The sequence below is a fragment of the Carassius auratus genome, chromosome 2, assembly GCF_003368295.1.
Source record: "Carassius auratus strain Wakin chromosome 2, ASM336829v1, whole genome shotgun sequence".
Taxonomy (NCBI): Eukaryota; Metazoa; Chordata; class Actinopteri; order Cypriniformes; family Cyprinidae; genus Carassius; species Carassius auratus.
The window spans coordinates 27,159,976-27,179,862 of NC_039244.1; the positions used below are offsets into that span (position 1 = coordinate 27,159,976).

The window sequence follows — 19,887 nt, forward strand, 5'->3', positions numbered from 1 at the left end:
GGGGCCATCGTTCACCTCTGGCTTCAGTGTCGCTTCGGTCATGTGTGGTGACCCGAACGGTGGGTGACATCACTTTCTTGTTACTTTAAATTGCTATTTATTGTGATTATTTTGTTCTGCCTAGTGCTTCCTTTGGAGATATATTTTAGTGTGTGAAATGGAGGCTGGTCTTGCTTTCCAGTACCATAATACAATTTAAAGGGAACCGTTTGCTTCCAGCCGAGATCAGATCACAACTGTTTTTTCTTTTACAGTCATGCAAAGCAGAAACCGTAATTAGAACTTTGTAGCCCTGTAGTTTAGAAGTCAAGTTAATTATTGTAGGTGTATTTTTGTTCTGAACTGCCAGCTTTAGAATATAGTTATGAATATTATAGAATTCTCCAGCATTTGGTGCACCAGAGTACAGCTCACACTTCTGACCTGTCAAACTCCCACACACAAATGTAATGCCACCCTCCCACACTGGGAGAACTATTTGTAGGAAATCATCATGAATTTCAAGTTTTCTCTGATACAGTGAATACTATTCCAATTTACCGGATTCTCTTTTCCACAGGCCTATTCCCAAGATGCCTACCTTAAGGGTCATGATGCATACAGTGGAAATGCACGCCATATACCGGAGCCACCCCCTATATGTTACCCTAGAGTAGACAGTAAGCCCCCGGGGATGGCCCAGGCCACTGAGACCTCAGCCCCGGGGGTTGTACCATCTGATCTAGGATACCGTGTGGAGATACCAGTACCTCCCTCTCCTCCACCACCCATTCCAAAGACACAGACTGCAGTGTGTGTGTGCAATGAAAGTGTTCGGACAGTGGTGGTACCTCCTGATGTACACATGGGCCGTATGGTTCCGAGTCATAGGGTCGACTATGGTCTAGTAGGCCCAGATCCAATGCTGGTCAGAGCCAGGCCTGGTACGGTGTCTGGTGGTCGTCCACCATACCTCCACCCTCGCAAAGCTGACATGTTCCCTTCAGGTTACCATGTTGATCCTTATGCCATTCCACCTACACACTATGCACCTAGTTCCTCCATTACCTCTCATGCTACCCACCAGAACATTGACTGGCGGACTTACCAGACATACCAGGAATATATTGATAATAAAGGTCTTCACACTTACAGTCGGACTATTCAAGAGCGTTTAGACAGCTTGCGAGCTGCATCCCAAAGTGTCCACGTTGGCCCCCATTGTGGACCCCAACCTGGCTGGGGCAATAACTTACGCCGCAGAAGCACATCTCATGACCGGGCTTACCAGAGCCATTCTGTGCTTCCTCCACGCAGCGCTTCGCAGGATAGGATGAGTGGGGCAGAAAGAGCTGCCCACGCCAGGGACTGGCCTCCTCGTAGTGTGTCCTCTGATGGAGTCTTGCGGCAGCCCCGTGTTCATTCGTCAGACTATGTGGAACATCGTGAACTAGTTTCTCCTGCACCATGGGCCGCTGTGGATAGGCAGCTGTATGGTAGAGTAAACCAGAGGAGTCGTCCTAGTAGACAGTCTCTCCCACCTCGAGCGGTCCTTTATCGTCCCCCAACAGGTTATGGTCTGGTGGGTGTCAAGGGTGTCGCTGGCTCCCATACGCACAGCTCCAGAACAGACGTCCCACCCACCACTGGTTTTCCAGAGCGACCTCGCAATGGACTTAACCAGGCCAAAGAGCCTCCTTCCAAAGACCAAAGTGTAACTGCTGTTGGAAATCGTATTTCTCATTCGTCATCGAACCAATCAAGAACTAGGGCTGAAACCATGCAGAGCCCAGAAACTGGGAATGAAAATCCAGTCGGATATAGGTCAGCATCTTACTCTGCTCCGCCTCCACAGAGGCCACAGTGTGGGGCACCAGCTCGGAGGACACACCCACGTGATGTCAAGGGCCTACCAGTAAACGGGTCCAGTCCAGTGGAGGGTGTAGTCCTCCGAGAGAAGGCTCCAACAGGGAAGGGGACCCCACAACCTCTCCGCCATCCCTCGTACATCCTTGCGGTGAATGACACGGATGGATCTGAGCCGGCAGGGGGTGGTGTCTGCTGGTTGCCCAATGATGCACGCCGGGAGATGCACATGCGGAAACTGGGGGAGCGACTTGACTCCTCCTTCTGCTCCAGCAATCTGGACGAATCACTTGACTCCATTCCCTTCATCGGTAAGTGCACTCTTTGTAACCATAGCAACGCTAACCCAGCTCCAAGCTTTATCCAGCAGTAGGGATTGTTTTAGAGCTGCTGCAGATATTTTTGAACAGTAATTGCTTATGTGTAGACAATAATGGTGATGTTTTTTTGCAATTAATATTTTGTCTGTATTAGTAATGCTTCAGTACCTTATGTGATTTTAAAATGTGACCTATCACTACCACAATTTCAAATCCTGACTCCATGTGTCCAGACAGAGGATTATCATGGCCAAATCTTACTTTGTATTGTCTGTTGGATCAAACTCCCAAAGCTTGGAGAGTATGGGTGATTTATGCAGAAGGTGTTTGGGAGTGACTGAAGGAGAGTGAGAGTAACTGTGTGTGAGTCATGATGCTGTTCAGGGAGGAGGTGGCCTTCTTTCATACTCTTAATGCCTGAGGATGGGTCTAGAATATGGAGTGATAGCTTAGCTGTGCTCGGTCACATTTTGTCTTTGATGTTTGGTGTTTTGTGCTCTAGCCTTCTGATATTAGGCACACACTGTAATTGTATCTTCTATCTTTTAGACTGATTATAATTATATAAATGTTTCTTTTTTATTTTTTTGCAATATGCATTTCGCTGTTTGGTCAATTGTGGTTTGAACCTTATAATCCATCTCAGACAAAGGAGTCAGACTAAATATGAACTATTTTTAGCTATATCATCCAGATTTAGAAGATGTCACAGTCTAAACATTTATCAACACAATCATCATTTAGAAAGCTTTTATTTTATTAGAAGTGCTTTTATACTAGTGTCGTTGACTCCAGTGGTTTCTGATGATTGTAAATCAATAACAATTAAGACTCTGAATAGATGTTGGGATTTTCTTAGCTCTTTACTTGTTGGCATGCTCTAGATTTTGTCTTGGATAACACATCTCATCTTCTTTTTTCAGTTTTACTAGTTATGAGATGTGTATGTTTTGTGCAAACCACAATCCTAGCATTTCTGCTTCTGCCACTGCAAATGCAGTGTATGAAAGAAATGCATGGTTGGACATGTAAATATATGCAGGCAAGCACGGCTGGTAGAGATTTCTTTTAATTCATAAACAACAGGTAAATGTTTTTAGCTGCGAAAGACATTAGTTATATTTACTTTTGTCCCAGGGCTGGGCGAATATTAGTGATAATATCGGAATAATTTTGACGACGATGTAAGATTTGAAAATATCCTGAATATCAAATATTTCAAATTCAAGCATACTTTCCCAAAATAACATGCCAAACGTCCAAAAAATGGAACCTGTTATTGCGGACTGCTCTACACTCCTCTACTGCATAAACTCTCATATCAGGAGAGTATGATATGATCTCATATCATATCCTGTGAATCAAAGCTTCACTGTTACATAGATACATTTTCTTCCTGCTGTTTTGCTTATTTTAAGTAATCTGGCAACCATGCGCATGCAAACACTCGCTCCTCATTGCAGAAGCGTCACTGCAGATGATCTGAAAAACAAACAAGCTGGAGTTTAGCGATCTAATGAAAGCATCATTCAGTCGGTCTGTTCTGTCATAAAATCTCGACTGTATTGTTTGCGATTGTGGTCGCTGTATAAATGCACTAACCAATCGCTGATGTGGGAATAGAGAAACATAGGCTATGGCAGTGTGGAATTTAACTTTTATAATATTTTTCATTTGTTTTACCTATATATATATATATATATATATATATATATATATATATATATATATATATATATATATATATATATATATATATATATATATATATATATAGCTCTCCATCTGAAAGGGGTTTTTAGTGGCAGTGGGAACATAGTTTCATGCCTCAGAGCTTCTCTTAAACCAGAGACAGTAGACAGTCTTTTGTTCTTAGCTAAAATCTGTTTAAAAAATACTTATCCCAGTTTAATTATTTCCCAATTTTTGTATTATTTAATTGCAAATGCAAGCATATTGACAGATATATTAAATATCATAAATAAATTGACAATATCGCCCAGCCCTACATTGTCGTAGGATTTATATATGATACCCAAATTACAGTAGTATGCTATATTTTTGTCACATGACCTTGAGTGACTTCAGAGCGGCAACCTCCCACACTCTCTCGTGAAGCCAATAAGGAAGTGACTAAAACTGCAATTCATCGACTGGCTGCTTGAGGCTGGCTGCAGAAGAGAGTCAGTCCCATAGACTCCCCATGTTAAAATGCCCAACTTTACAGCAGAAAAAAAACAGCCTGGTTTACAGCCTGGTGCAAAAAAAGATTTTGGTCTATATTGCTAATTTTGCCCTTCATGACAACTGTGAGGGGGGTGAATCTTTATAACTCATCCGTTTAAATAATATTAAGACTTAAAGTTCTGCATAATTAAGGGCGTGGCCACTTGAGTGACAGGTGGATTGCCGCTGTTGACAATGCCGTCGTGCTAGGTGGGCGTGGCTTTAGCAATCAGCTCCCGCCTTTTTGCCCATTTTCGATTATCCGGGAGAGTCGCACGGTGACGCGCTGCCAAGATGGCGACGGCCTGCTCTACACACTTTAGGCTTCAAAACCGCTATTGAGGTGCCTATGGGTGACGTCACGGACACTACGTCCATATTTTTTTACAGGCTATGGTGACTTCCAGTTAACACATTGGGAATCAATATGGTTGATTGTAATTGCATTTTGATTGTATAATTTTATATACAAACTAATAAAGATATCAACATGTTGATGTTAAAATTTTATTTTAAAGATTTAAAATGGTGTAATTTTTTCATTGTATAAATATTTTCTCATTAATATGTTCAGATAGCTGAAAGTCAATTGCTATGGCTCTGTGGCATTTCAAAACATTGCTCGGCTTGTTTTAGCAATCCTACGTTATCTTGTCCCAAACCTCAGATTGTCCATTGTAAGTTGCTTTGGGTAAATAATCTGCTGAAATGAATACAGTAGAGGATAGTTGCCACCAATGTCTTGCAGCAAAACCCAGCCTATTCTCTAAAATGAATTTAGGTTAGCGCTGATGACATTAAGATTCTTGTGTCTTGGAGCGAGGCAATCTTTAGGCTACGCTAGAGCTCTTCATCTAGGCCCGAAGAGGGTTTTGCACACCTTCCCCTTGGCCCTCTTTGAGACACTGGAGGATTCAGGAACTAGGATCTAGGGCAGTTGCTTTAATTTTAACTGCTCCAGGCCTCTGGCAGCACAGGACAGGACAGCTTTGTACTCAAACTTATTTTGGCTGAGACCTGCAGAGGAGCTCAAAAGTTTTCAGCTCTCTCAAAAACAGGACATGTCAAATTGTAAGATAAATAAAACTGTCCTCATTGCTAGAAAAAGTTTATGCAGACCTCTTGCTTGCAATTAAATCAAGATATGCACCGTAGCCTTCACATTTCTAAAGCAAAATAAAAGCTACTGTGTATAGTAAGGTATGATTTATAAAGAAAGTGGGATACTATGGCTGTACCTTGTAAATATCAACAGCAAGTTTAAATGGGAGATTCTGCTAGGGATGTTAATGTACAAGACAGAAATGGGTCCAGCTCACTCTCTTAAAACTATTTATTTATCCAATGGCAAGAAAATGAACATGAAGAGCTTAAGTACTTCATTCAGTACAGCACAACATTAGGGCAAATATATCAGTTTTTTTGCAACAGTATCATCCTTAGTATGGCCTTAATTCTCCAGCTATGAATAATTGTAACTTTATATTGAGAAGTCTTTTTTTAGGGAATGATTTTAAAGAACTGGCTTTAGTTAAAGGGATATAACAGCAGACAAATAACCTTTAGGAACACACAGAAGACATTTATTTATTTAAATTTAGGGTGGAAATAGAATCCAAATTCATTCAATCCATTCATATCTTACTCTTTAATATGAAATAAACGTGAATGAACATCAAAAGGAATGTTTAAAGGGTAACTAAACCCCTGGTCAGAGCCTGACTCCACCCACTGGCAATATTTGAAAAAGTCTGAAAAGTGAGCACAGCAGAGATAGAAGGGATGAACCGAGGGCGGGGCTTACCGGGTGGGGCGTGAACCTGAGACCCGCAGTGACGGATTGATTGACAGCTGCTGTCAGAGTCGCTAAAATGGAGAGGGACTGTAGTGACGGAAGTAGCTTTGCAACAGAGCATTCATTTGAAGTAGAGGACTTTTCTCCCCCACCTTCACCTGAAGTGGAGGATGTCGAGGTGTCTGTTCATTTCAATTCGAGCCGCTGGCTCGAACTGCCCTCTTAAAGGTGCCATCTGTAATGTTTGGCAAAAAAAATCAAGTCATACTCCACATTCCATACCAGATGGGGGCAGTATGCCTCAATAAAGTGAATTGGTCTACTCTAGAGTAACAAACGAGAAACGGCATAGTCTCTATGCTCCGCCCCTACATTCACAACATTACTACAGCCATAGCCGAAGCCTAACTGTGCGTTCACACCGCCGGCGTCTAGAGCGTCAAAATTCGTTCTTGCCGCTCTGCTCACGATGCTGCAGAAAGATTTGTGAGCGCTCAGACGCTCTAACGTAGATCGAATGCTTATTTTTTATTTAAAGCGGCCGCAAAGCAAACAACTTTGTTGATCTCGTGCAGATTAACCACAAGGAGTTATAACCTCATTAAATATTGTTGTGGACGAAATATTAGGATCCTTTACTTACACATCATAGATTAATACAAACGCTAAACAGCAATAATCAACCTGTCCTTTATTCTGCTTGAGAACTAATGTGCCAACTCTCAAGCATTCACCGTGAGACACACGCAATTGACTCTTTTCACACGCTTTCACGCCACACATAAATTTTTTCACGCACAGAAAAACCACGAAGCAAAGAGGACATGGAGACCAACAGACTAGACAGAGCAGGTTAGTTATGATACATAGGGCTGTGCAAAAAATCGAATGCGATTTTCATGCACCTCTCATCAGTAAAGACGCTCCTGTAATTAGAAGTATATCTCCAGCATGTGCATTCAGATCAGGGTTGCCAGGTTTTCACAACAAATCCTGCCCAGTTGCTTCTTAAAACTAGTCCAAAACTAGCCCAATCGCGTTTCCGGGAGGTTCCCGATAAAAATTGCTTCCCGGGGTTAAAATATAAATTTTTGGGAAGGGTTTCCCTGGTAAAATTAGCATTTTAGGGGCTAAATATCACGTTATTGGTATTGGGATTGCTTCAAACCGCGGACATGAAAAACAACCGCAGACTTGGCAACACTGGTTCAGGTGGAGCGGCAGTTACTGCACAACTAACACAAAATCGCGTACAAAATCGACAAAGAATCGCCTGCGATTTTTAACATCGATGTTGTGTAGATTGTCAGTGAATTACGGCTCTGTGTAGTAAATGCCAACCATTGTTGCCAAGTCTGTGGTGGTTGTTTTTCATGTCCGCTGGTCACAGCGACCCCAATACAAATAACGTGATATTTAGCCCCTAAAATGCGAATTATACCAAGGCAACCCTGCTAAAAAACCTATATTTTAACCCCGGGAAGCAATGTTTCATCGGGGAACCTTCTGGAAGCGAGATTGGGCTAGTTTTGAGAAGCAACTTGGCAGGATTTGTTGTGAAAACCTGGCAATCCTGATCTGAACACACGTGCTGGAGATATACTCCTAATTACAGGAGAGTCTTTACTGATGAGATGTACATGAGTAAAGACATGCACAGCCCTATATAATAAAATGGGTAACGTTAAGTTATAGATAGCTAATTATCAAACGCAGCTACGGTTAGCCAGCGCTAACATTAGCACGTTTATCGAACATCCTTCGATACATTTCTATGTTATAACTTCCCGAAAACAAATACACAAACATATAAAACAAACTTCTAGCGAAATACTAACAGCATCTAACTTGCAAGTTCGGAGTTGAACCTCATTTCTTTCATGTCCATCAGTTGTCTCCAGCGATTAAAAGCAGTGCCGATGTTTACTCTGGTATTCTTATCGGATTTGATTTTTGATTCCGAGCGCAGTTGTTTGCCTGTAGCGGGTGTTGGTCTCTTGCCAAGGGCTTCAGCTATTCTTCTGCTCTTTTCCCTGAACTGAAAGTAGTGGGCTGTACTTTCCACACGATTGACATCAGGTCCAGGTACGGCCTTCGAGTTATTCGTGTATTGCAGGTTGTCTGGTGGATATGTTGCCCGCATACCGCTTCCCACGGCCGAAACTGGTATTACAACACCTGTTGGGCCAGGGCTAGTAATGCTAATGCTAATTAAGGTTGATATCTCTGCAGCACAATAACTTGACATTTTTTTAATGACATCATCGCTTATTTCTTCTCATTCTTTTGATGCGTGTAGGTCATGTTATGGATATTTTTACCTCAATTTCTGCATATGGCACCTTTAACTCCCGCACCCCATCGCTTTTCAGCGCCAGCTGTGTGGAGAAGCCCATTTCCACCTGCATTGCGTTGGAGAAGCAATCCCGTGTAAAATGCAGTTTGCACATTCCAGCTCTAGGCAGGAACTCGTGGTCTTCCAGGTCAAGTGCATGCAACCACTGGCACCTAATTTTAAAGTCTGCTGGAAAACTATGCAGTCCAGCAGTGCTGTCGCAAGCAACAACATGTGTACCATCCTGACCACTGTACTAAATACAGATAAATCTATGCCAACTTGAAGCTATCCTAACTGATGCAATACAATGCTACTAACAATGCTTCTAACAATACTAACGTTACACTAACAACTATGCTAATTAACTACATAGGCTACACAAAATAATCTAAATAACTATATTATTTATTCCACACCGCTCTGTCCCTTCTCTCACAAATGCCTCAATTATTTCCTGTTTTGATGAAGCCCCTCCCTTAGAAATGCACAGTGGGCTGAGATTGGTTATCTGTCAGTGTTTTGTGATTTGCTAAACTGCCAAGTGTGCATCTTAACTTCCCGCCCCTCACCCCAGCAGCATGTGCTGCGGTTGTATTGTAAACAATGGCATCGTCTATATTGCTTATCAATGTGAGGCCGATTGAGACGCAGAGGATATTAGTGAAGATAATTTAATGGTATGTTTGTTTGTTGTTGTCTCATACTAAGATACACTGTTGTTTGTAAATGCTACTGCAGAAAACACATGTATAAAGCTTCTCATTGCTATGTGTAAATAAGTGTATAATTGGAACAGTTTGTTGGAGCTGATTTGACGATTTGAATGAGAGCGAGAGATGCAGAGTGTAGGGCCTGCTGGATTAAGACAAATCATAATCACGATTATTTTGGTCAATATTGTAATCACGATTATGAAGGACCAAAACTTTATATGAGTGATTTAATTAAAGAAAGTGATACATATCAAATATGCACGAGGAACAGTATTAAAGAGCCACTGTTGCAGAACATTTTAATGGAAGTAACTCTTTGTAGTCCCTTACCAGCTGTTTTTGTAGGCATTAAAATCCCAAAATTTTCAAAGATGATATCTCTGTTTGCATTGAACTTTCAGCTTTGCCACTTTGCATATAACGTTTATGCTCAAACAGCAACATTGCACATTAACTTATGTAAAAAAAAAAAATATCGCTATCAACCACCCCTCTTAAAGAAATAAACAACTTACTGAAATGTATCAAATGTGTTTCAACCATGGAAAGACATCAATAAAACCACTTGTAAGCATTGCCACTTAACATTACATTTTCCACAGGAAAGTCATTAATAATTATTTAAGTGTTGATTTATTAGTTAATTTATTTTGAAATTAACTCTATTTTCTGTTTCTTGATGAGCAGGAAGTGTTTTTTTTTTAATTCAGTCTATCTGCAAAGTCCTGGGTTTTGAAATGATTGTTTTGTAGTACAATACTGTATGATACTCCTGAAATAAAAATTGGTGTTTAAACATTGTGACCAATTTTTTGTATATGTATACCAAATATCATTAAATTCAGGAGATAGTCATAGAGTCCCAGCCCTAATATCAAGGCATATACGCTGGGAACATGTTAATCTTTGATTTATTACTTTAATGTTTACAGATGAGCCAGCCAGTCCTAGTGTAGATCATGATGGCAGCCATATTCCTGCGTCGGTTGTGATCTCTGGAGCTCAGGCTGTAATCTCTGACAGCCCCAGCCCTACCACCCCCAGCCCCCTAATGCGCCGGCAACTGTCTCATGACCAAGGTAAGCTACTGTCTGTACAGATTTCAGATTTTTTTTTGAGCGATTATTGCCATCTGAGAGCACCACAGGAATGGATCAGTGAGCATTTTGTTGCGCTTGGTGCTGATCGTTGTATTCTTGCCTACATGCATGCAGAGTCTCTCAGAAATGCCATTCTGGAATCGGGAACCAAAACAGAGCGCTCAAAATCATACGATGAAGGCCTGGACAACTACCGGGAGGAGGGCCGTGGGTAAGTGACGATTAAAAGCGTCGGATCATAGTGTTGGAGATTACTAATACTATCATTGAGTGGTTGTTTGACCTAACATAGTAATTCATTTCCTCAGACGATCCAGCAAACCGAGTCTAAGGGTTTTCAAGAAGGTGAGAGACACACATAACAATCTCCCAGCCACTAATAATGTAAAAGTCTCTGTTCCAAAACCTTGTGAGATGCCATAGTTTGGAGCATTTACAGGGGTCATGAAATGCCTTTTATCATTATTTTGTACTGTTCTCTGAGATCCACTTATAATGCTGTCAAGATTTTTACATAAAAAAACATAACATTTTAGCAGTAATAGTCTGTTTTCCTGTTTTGACCACTTCATCCGAAAGCTCTGTATTGAATAGGAATGACAGGTTGTCAACACAGAAGTAAACGCCCACTGCTATGATTGACTGACAGCTGTGTGTTTGACAGCTACATCCTTCACAGATGGGCGCTGCTGTGATTTAGGATAAAAACATATAAATACTCAGCACGTATCAAACGATCTGTAACAACAACTGAAGCAATAGTGACCACGTAATAAAACAGTTACACTACATGCATGAATCGGTGGGCGGAGCTAAACAGGCAGTGATGTAGAAGCAGGCATTGATCATCTTCTGTGGAGGCGGGGTTTAGACACTATTACATCATAAAGTGGCACATTCCACAAGCTGGAGTTTTGGCAGATTGGCTTCAATATAAGCTGTTTTTAGACTAACGAGAAGGTTTTGAGTTCTGAAGAGCAAGGTGAATTTTGATTTCTCAGTTCATGACACCTTTAAGGTTTTGCCTTAAGGTCAATCCAAGATACCTTCTTTTAGTCAAATCCAAAGGAAGTTCTATTGAAGTGTTTGGACAAAAATGCATCCAAAGTAAAAAAAAATTATAGTGCACAGTTTCTGGAAACGATTGTGGGCAGTTCATCAGCACATCATGTGACATTTGTGTGCGTAGTCAATGTAATGTACAGCACTCCACATCGCTCACTTGTTCCATTTCAGTTAGGTTTTGGAACAGAGTAATAATTATGCAGAATTAGCCAAGAGTGGACAGCAAAATGTCATTTTTGTTCTGGTCTTATAGGCATTGGATGGCCATAAGTCTGATGACTCCAGCTCTAGAAGAGACTCCTCCACTGAGATCTTCAGTGACTCCACCAAGGAGGGTTGGCTGCATTTCCGACAGCTCAACACGGAGAAGGGCAAGGTGGGAAAATTGATCTCTCAGTTCTTCACTACTCACTTCCCATAGTGGGAGATTGATTCAAGAGCATGTTGAATTCAATAGTGATAGTTTTCCTGTCATGCTTTGGTTTATGTGTGTTCTTCTGTTTCCAGCGAGGAGGCGGCGGTATGCGGCAGTGGAAACAGATGTACGCAGTGCTGCGGGGACACTCCCTCTTCCTCTATAAGGACAAAAAGGAGGGGCTTGCTCACATCAACTTGCAACTGGAGGATGAGCCTCAATCAATCAGCATCAAGGCCTGCTTGATTGACATCTCTTACAGCGACACAAAGCGCAAGAATGTCCTGCGGCTAACGACTTCAGACTGCGAGTATCTGTTTCAGGCAGAGGGCAGAGAAGACATGCTGTCCTGGATAAGAGTCATTCAAGAAAACAGCAACCTGGACGAGGAGGTTAGTGGACAATGAAAGTGTTTTTGTACAGTCGTGTACAAAATCAGCATAGTCCACATGTAAAGCCAGATTTGTCTTATTGTGCATACTCTGTATGCTCAACTTAGACTTTTTTCGTACTAGTTAGTTTGTCCGCAAGGTGCAAACACTGCCCAGTCCGGTGTTTCACAATCAAAAGAAACAGATGAGGTGGAAAAACAAACCACTAGAGCGGCAACAATAATAGATGCCTGCTGAGACTGGATGAGTTGGATACATAAACAGCTGAAGACTATTGCCCTCTTGCTTATATGCACACCAAACTGCCATATGACTAATAACTGTAACTGCAGGGAAATGACAGCCTGATGAAGCTGGATTGGCTGGTGGCCAGCTGGCCTTCACTATCGGCTATCCTGCTGTTACGTCAAAGATAGCAGACAAGGAAAAATCGATTTTATGCTTTTAGGGGTGTTCCAAAAATCAAACTCGGATCTGTTGGATACATTAAACTATTTCTGATATTTTCAGAAATCTGATCTATATTTTCTTGCAATTTTTATTATATGAACACAGCTAATTTTGAATCCTGATAAATGGAAAAAGTTTTTGCAACACAATGCTGTAGTTACAGCATCTACCAAAAGAGGATAACAGGGCCATGCTAACCACTCAGTCCTTGACTCCTTTCTAAACCGTGTCTTCTTACACATTTAAAATGTCAGGTGAACAGCCTCACAAATAACTAATCTGATCAGGAAATCATAGTAGATTATCAACATGAAGTCTGTGAGCCATGACTGCGTAAGCATCATAGTATTGCATAACTTTGTCCTGAAATGAAACCTAACACAACACTGCTTTGTCATCGGCTGAAATCAGTGTCGAGGTGATATTGTTTACTGAAGGTGTGAGGATTATGGGTAGGCTTTTTGTTAATATTCGTCTCCTGTATTTACCAGAGGAACTGGTTTGCCTTAACGCTCACAATCAGATTTATGTCGCTGTACTCGGAGGTTTGCATGTTACCACAATGCTAATGATTCTTTATCTGTTTATCTGTTCTTTATCTGTCTATCTCTGTGTTTCCAGAACGCTGCTGTGACCAGTACTGATTTGATCAACAGAAAGCTCAAGGAGTATATATCCATGAGGTAAAGAACCTGTCCTAGAGACCAGCAGGTTTGCCTGTTCCTAATCCTAATGAGCTGCCCCACTGAAATGAAGCTTGATTTTGCTACCAGACATGATATTTGACACAGAAAAAAAATTGCAGTTCGGCTTAGGATAATTATCAAATTGCAAAGGCTATGATTAAATGAATCAATACAGGCATTGGGTATTTTCAGAGTATAGTGTGACTCTTCTCTTCCATTAAGGGGAAGCTGATGATCTGGTGAATTTAGTGTCTTGCAGTGGCTCGGTTCACATTAAATCTGCAATTAAAATCTGCATCTGAGTTTGGGTCGATTAAAACGTGCATTTGGAAACTAGTATACATCTTTTTTTAAATGAGTTATAAAAGATATAGAAAAATAAAATTTAAATGTATATACTTTGATACTTCGTATTCATTTGAATGAAAAAATGGACACAGAACGGGAAATCTGCATGATCATAGTTGCCCTAAATATAAGATGCGCAATAATTCTGACTAAAATACACTTTTTGCTCAAATATTTTTGATCCAAAAGTGGAAGCACTTCAACTCTTTTCTCTAATTAACAACAGAACCATACAAGTGCTGCAGTATGAGTGTTTTGCAGTCAGTTGGCAGACAGAGCCATGGTTTTTTAGAGGCCGTTTCATTTAATAATAAAAAAAAATTCTCCTCCTGTACTGAAAATGTACCAAACTGTGACTTAAAAACCAAAATCTGCACTGAACTCACCGTCTTGTGTACCATTTCACCCCTATTGGAAGGGCAACATGCATCAACCATCTTTCCAAAGTTGTAATGAAAAGTGCTCATAAATTGTCTGTTGTCAACAACAGAGAAGCATTGAGGACTACAAACACTAAGAATAAATAAATATTTTTGTAAATACTAAATTTTTTGCACTTTTACTATGAAATTACACTGGATATAGATTGGCGTCTGACTAAAGCCAACAGTGTGGATGGAACACACAAAAAAAACTAAAGCCAATCAGTGCTCAAAAACACTCGACGTCGACCATTGTGTTGGTGTGTCCCAGACTTAAGATTGCCTTGTGTTCAGTGTCCAGTAATATGTGTGTGTTGTTACAGTGCATCCAGCAGTAAGACGGAGCCATCACCCAAAACCTCCCGGCAGTCCCTCAGCATTAGACACACTCTGCTGGGCAGCAGCAGTAAGAGTCAGAGCCTCTACTCACCCAGAAGTGAACAGGAGAGGAGTAAAGGTAGCTCACAGCATAATGACATAACACTGAAACCCGTCATGTGTGTTTAATCTCCGTCAAATGTTAATGTTAGCGATATGTGTCTCAGATGACTCCAGTCCTCCGAGAGATAAAGCCGCATGGAGGAGAGGAATTCCAGGACTGAAGAAGAAGCCTCAAGATAAGAAGCCCACCGCTGGCGTCACGTTTGGAGTGCGACTGGATAATTGCCCTCCTGCACAGACAAACAGAGTAAGAAATTCAAGAGATCACAAATGCACTACTGCATAACACTAATTTAAGCAAGTGAAAACTCACTTGATGAACGTGTCAAGGTTACATTTCCCTTCAAGAGCAAATTGAAAAAATGAAATTAGATTTTCAGTGAAGAAACTTAAGCCTTTACAAATTTTTGCATTGTGACATTTAGTATTTTCCCTCTGTATATATCTTTTTTTACATTTAAATCTTTAGTATAATGTAATTCTTATCATTATTATTATTAGATATTAAATATAGGGGTCTGTCCCAAATGCTTAATGTCACGATTGCTCCCATCACTTTGCTTTAGTTTATATATCCAGCTGGTCACATTAATTTTAAATTATATTTGTCCAAATCGTTGTTAATGTACATTACGACTTCACCCTAGGCTGGAAGATTGCATACTGTGCATTTTTAAGTGAAACGTATGTATTTCTGTGGCTCTAATAAACAGAGAGCTATAATGTAGATAACGCTTTTTCTGTCCGTCGTGCACTTTTTTTTTTTTAACGCTGAACTTCAAACTCATCTATCTCTCTTTTTTTGATCATTTTTGAAGTGAACTTTTGCCCAGGTGGTGATTTTAAATAAACTGTTGAAGGCAGCTGCTTGAACTGAACATGATGTGTCCAGTGTGTTTTTTGCGACTTCCATATTTAGTTGTTATGAAAAGATATACATTAAATGTTCTGTAATAGAAGTAATTAAAGTGTGAGTATACATACAATATCCATGTGTATGTAATTTCAATGCTATGGCCTTTGAGTAGATATTTAAAGATAGCCTAGTGTTAATTTCACCATCTACATTTAAATTTTTTTTTTATTAACTTACAAAGAATATTTCAGTGTTTTTTACTGTATTTTTCATAATGTATTTAAAACTATTGGTGAGTAATTGTTATCAACCATCTTAACTATCGGTATCGGTAAAGTGCACTGTTGTTCGACCTCTAATTACAGAACTGAGAAGTAAAACAAAAAACATGGAAATGGAAAAATATGAATGGATCTAAAATGGATTCCATTTTCTTAATGCAAATTTTTAATTTGGGGTGAAAAATAACCTCCTTTTGGAGTTTTGTGAAGACATATGGTATTATAAATAACAGTAATTACTGTGTTCTAGTTTGTTCCTTTGATCGTGGAGGTGTGTTGTAAGCTGGTGGAGGAGAGAGGGTTGGAGTACACAGGCATTTACAGAGTCCCTGGAAACAACACTGCCATCTCGAGCATGCAGGAGGAACTAGACACTAAAGGCATGACGGACATTGATATCCAGGATGACGTGAGTAAACACTTTGTATTGTGTGATACTTGTTCCATAAAGACAGACCTGATCTGTATGCTTTGGTTTTGTTCAGCAGAAGTGGCGAGACCTCAATGTGATCAGCAGTTTGCTCAAGTCCTTTTTCAGGAAACTTCCTGAGCCTCTCTTTACTAATGGTGAGACCCATTGATCACATAGAATAGATGATTCTTCTGGCTTTATACAAAAATCATGAAGAATACTGTGTGCTTTCTCTAGTATAGAGCATCTCATATCTAAGAAAATCATGTGGAGGAAGGACTCCTCCTAGAGGACAACATGGGTCATAGCTCAAATGGTCATAGAAACCAGACATAATTTCCAAGCATGATAAATGTGTGTGTGGGGGGGTTAGATTTGATGTATGTTCAGCTGAAGTATTTTTGTTATAATTAATAATGTTAATAATGCTTGTTTGCTCTGATCTTTAGATAAATATTCCACCTTTATTGACGCCAATCGAATGGAGGACCCTGTTGAGAGGTTAAAGACACTGAAGAGACTGGTACGGTTTATCTGAAGTCTGCTGTTGATTTACTAAACACTGACATTTACTAGATTGGAGAAAGACTAATTATTTAAATCAGCAATAAAATCCTCAACAGATAACTGGTATAAATCATATTTACGGTGTTTATTCTGCCCAGATCCATGAGTTACCAGACCATCATTATGAAACGCTCAAGTTCCTCTCTGCACATCTCAAAACTGTCTCTGAAAACTGTGAGAAAAACAAGGTATGAGCTTTTTTCAACAGCCTATTACAAAAAATGATGTATGAAAATACTTTAATAGATTTTAAACAGCTTTTGTAGATAGTATTACTTCACTGTAAGTCAAGTTTAACACGCATTAAATAATATAATCATATCATTAAGCCTGCAGTGCTGCTTTAATCTGTCACAGCTTGTCTGAAGAACCTGGAAGCACAAATGCTTGTTGTGTGACGTCAATAATTTCTCTTACAGATTGGGTAACGTAAGGTTTTTTTTAATTTTATTTAATTAGATGGAGCCACGTAACTTGGCCATCGTGTTTGGCCCAACTCTTGTCCGAACCTCTGAAGACAACATGACTCATATGGTCACACACATGCCTGACCAGTACAAGATTGTTGAGACGCTCATTCAGCAAGTAAGAGCTTTTTCCTTTCATCTCTGTAAATCGATGTCTGAACTCTGCCTAACTATCTGTCTGCTTTGCTCTTCTACAGTATGATTGGTTCTTCACAGAAGATGGAGATGAAGAGCCAAAGGTGAGTCTGTAGCTTCCTGCCATGGTTTCTGAGTGGATTTCTGAGCCCTAAACATACATCACCATGCTATCACTCTCCAAGAAAAATCATCGTCCCATTTCCACATGTTCCACCTCGCTTTTGTAGAACTATTTAGTCAAATACAACGTCTGGGGGCTTCCTACTCCCTTACCAGGGCAGATTTATATTTTTGGACCCCAAGGAGAGTTCGGATCTGATGCATTATTTCATTTTTACAGAACAAAAGCTGCATTTCAGGTATCTATGAAACTAGGGTTTGAGGCAAGTTTAGATGCTTACTTGAATATAGCTTCATGCAGCTTGATGAGAGCCGCTTTGACTCTTAGTGTACAGTGCACAGGTCACACACTCATAGCATACAGTGCTCACCATGCTCTGTCTTTAAAAGACTGTGGATACTGATCTGTGACTTGCATTGCCTTTTAAAAGGCTGAATACAAAAATCAACCAATCACTAATAAACTAACCACTTCCACTTTATTTCTGCGCTTCACTTTCATTCAGTAATAAATTAAAAATGTATTCTAAATCCTAATTTGCTGGAAAATAAGAGCACATGGATTTATTAAATCACTTTATGGACATGTTAGACTCACCAAGGCCCCAAGCATTTGCATGTTTTCCACTGCTCAGAAAACACATCGAGTGCTTTAAAAAGAAAAAGACCACATTTGTTTTTGTTTTTTGAAAAGCTCAAACACACACTGCTCAAAATGGTATTTAAAGTTCGCTATTGCTCAGGTTAATGACGTATGAATTTCACATCTCTCATTGCTTGTTTATGTCAGACCACCGTGGAGCAAGAGAGCACAGTTCAGTCTCAGCCTGTGCCCAACATTGACCATCTGCTGACCAACATTGGCCGCACTGCTCCGTCACCAGGAGACGTCTCAGGTAATCTTGTGTTCAGAGTCCAACTGTTCCAGCCTAAGGATATGAGTTTAGTAGAATGGATATTGCATAAAAACAAAGTAAGACGTTCAGTGTGTTCAGATGTTACTGTGTGTGAATGTTCACACTCTCTTAGTGCATTTCAGATGATAAGCAGATGCTCATGCTTTCCATTAGATCTCTCAATGTTTAGAGCAAAACAAAAGCAAGCTTGCCAGAAATGTCTTGGTGCATATGTAAAGTTGAACTATTTTAGCAATTTTGCATTGGTCAAATGTATTTGATGAGCTATCTGAAAAAAATTGGATAAAATAGTTCCTATGTATGTGAAGCTTATGAATCAACCTTTTTTTTCATTGAATTGTTTCTTTACCTTCCGCCATTGTTTTAGACTTGTCTTTATTTCAATGCTATGATTTCTTCAGAATCCTCCTTTTGCTTTGGTTTGTATTGGTTTGAATCTCACTCATTGTCATCCCTCCCCTAATGCTTTAGTCTTCGTTATGACTCCACTCCTCCTTTTCTTTCAGTTCTTTTCCCTCCTTACCCTTCTCTTTTGCTAACCTGGCGTGTTCTTTCCCAAAAGAAATGGAAAAATCAATGATAAACCACCAAAGGTTTACCCGTCTGACCCATCTTGTCTGTAGTGTTTTTCTTCTCCCCTGTCCCTGTCCAGCACTGCTCACACATTACCCAATCTTGACACAGGCCAAGTGGGCGGCGTCTATCACTCGGTGATGTCACTGATGGACTCTGTAATGTCTGTGATGGACAGCTGGGACTGTAGGAAGAAGGAGGAGTGTTGTCCCCAGTGTAGCTGCCTAGTCTGCAGAAATCCCCGATTCTTATAAATTGAAAGCGAATCCGGGACAAACCCAGCAGAAAACAAAAGAAACAAAAAAAGAGTGTCAGAGAAGTTGATATTTGTCATCGTCGTGTTGCACGTTTCATATCTTATAAGACTATTATTAACAGAGAGGATACAGAGCTGTGATGGTGTAATGTGTCTGAAAAGCCTCTTTGCTGTCTCTCGTTGTCTCTGAAGCTGACCGCGAGGAGTTCTAGCATGGTATGGTCTTCAGGATTTCCTCCAGTCTTGTGGCGTACAGTAACTGTCATTGATGATGTCTGAAGGGGTGTGGTGAGGGGCTGAGCCGGCATAAATCATACCATTCAAAAGCATTAATATCTCTTGATGGAGAGTGAGCAAAGGGGCTTTTGAGTGGTGAAGTAGCCCATCGTAAGGACTCGCTTCCTTCTCATAGCTTTGGCCCCTTTAGCCCCTTTCTGCCCTCCTGTCATATCTGAACCTTGTTGTCCCTTGTCATAGTCTCTCAGTGCTTTAATTCATTCTGCATCTCCATGTTCTGCACCGACAAGCTGATACGGTTCAACACAAACATGGTTCCCCACGAGACTGATGTTACCTGGAAACTGCGTATTTCTGCGCTATAACGTCATGAAAATGATCAGAGACGTGATGTAGTGGCAACCAGTGGGAGTGCAGACTGTGCAGGTCGCACGATATAACAACATGGTGACTGCTAAAACGTGAACTATTTTATAAAAACACACCTTATTATCCCATATTTCAAAT

The 19,887-nt window shown here is 40.4% G+C and overlaps 1 protein-coding gene across 3 annotated transcripts in view; it reads left to right on the forward strand.

Annotated features, from left to right (window-relative positions):
• Window positions 1-19,887, forward strand: part of arhgap21b (Rho GTPase activating protein 21b) — a 53,262-nt gene that overhangs the window by 29,071 nt on the left and 4,304 nt on the right. For all 3 annotated transcript variants that reach the window (XM_026196480.1, XM_026196488.1, XM_026196497.1), the window contains 16 exons: window positions 560-2,156; window positions 10,170-10,316; window positions 10,452-10,548; window positions 10,646-10,682; window positions 11,656-11,778; window positions 11,910-12,209; window positions 13,281-13,342; window positions 14,439-14,572; window positions 14,661-14,803; window positions 15,944-16,102; window positions 16,182-16,260; window positions 16,555-16,628; window positions 16,771-16,860; window positions 17,132-17,257; window positions 17,337-17,378; window positions 18,188-18,293. In XM_026196480.1, the coding sequence (XP_026052265.1) occupies window positions 560-2,156; window positions 10,170-10,316; window positions 10,452-10,548; window positions 10,646-10,682; window positions 11,656-11,778; window positions 11,910-12,209; window positions 13,281-13,342; window positions 14,439-14,572; window positions 14,661-14,803; window positions 15,944-16,102; window positions 16,182-16,260; window positions 16,555-16,628; window positions 16,771-16,860; window positions 17,132-17,257; window positions 17,337-17,378; window positions 18,188-18,293 (3,316 nt within the window). The remainder of the gene's footprint in view (window positions 1-559; window positions 2,157-10,169; window positions 10,317-10,451; window positions 10,549-10,645; window positions 10,683-11,655; window positions 11,779-11,909; window positions 12,210-13,280; window positions 13,343-14,438; window positions 14,573-14,660; window positions 14,804-15,943; window positions 16,103-16,181; window positions 16,261-16,554; window positions 16,629-16,770; window positions 16,861-17,131; window positions 17,258-17,336; window positions 17,379-18,187; window positions 18,294-19,887) is intronic.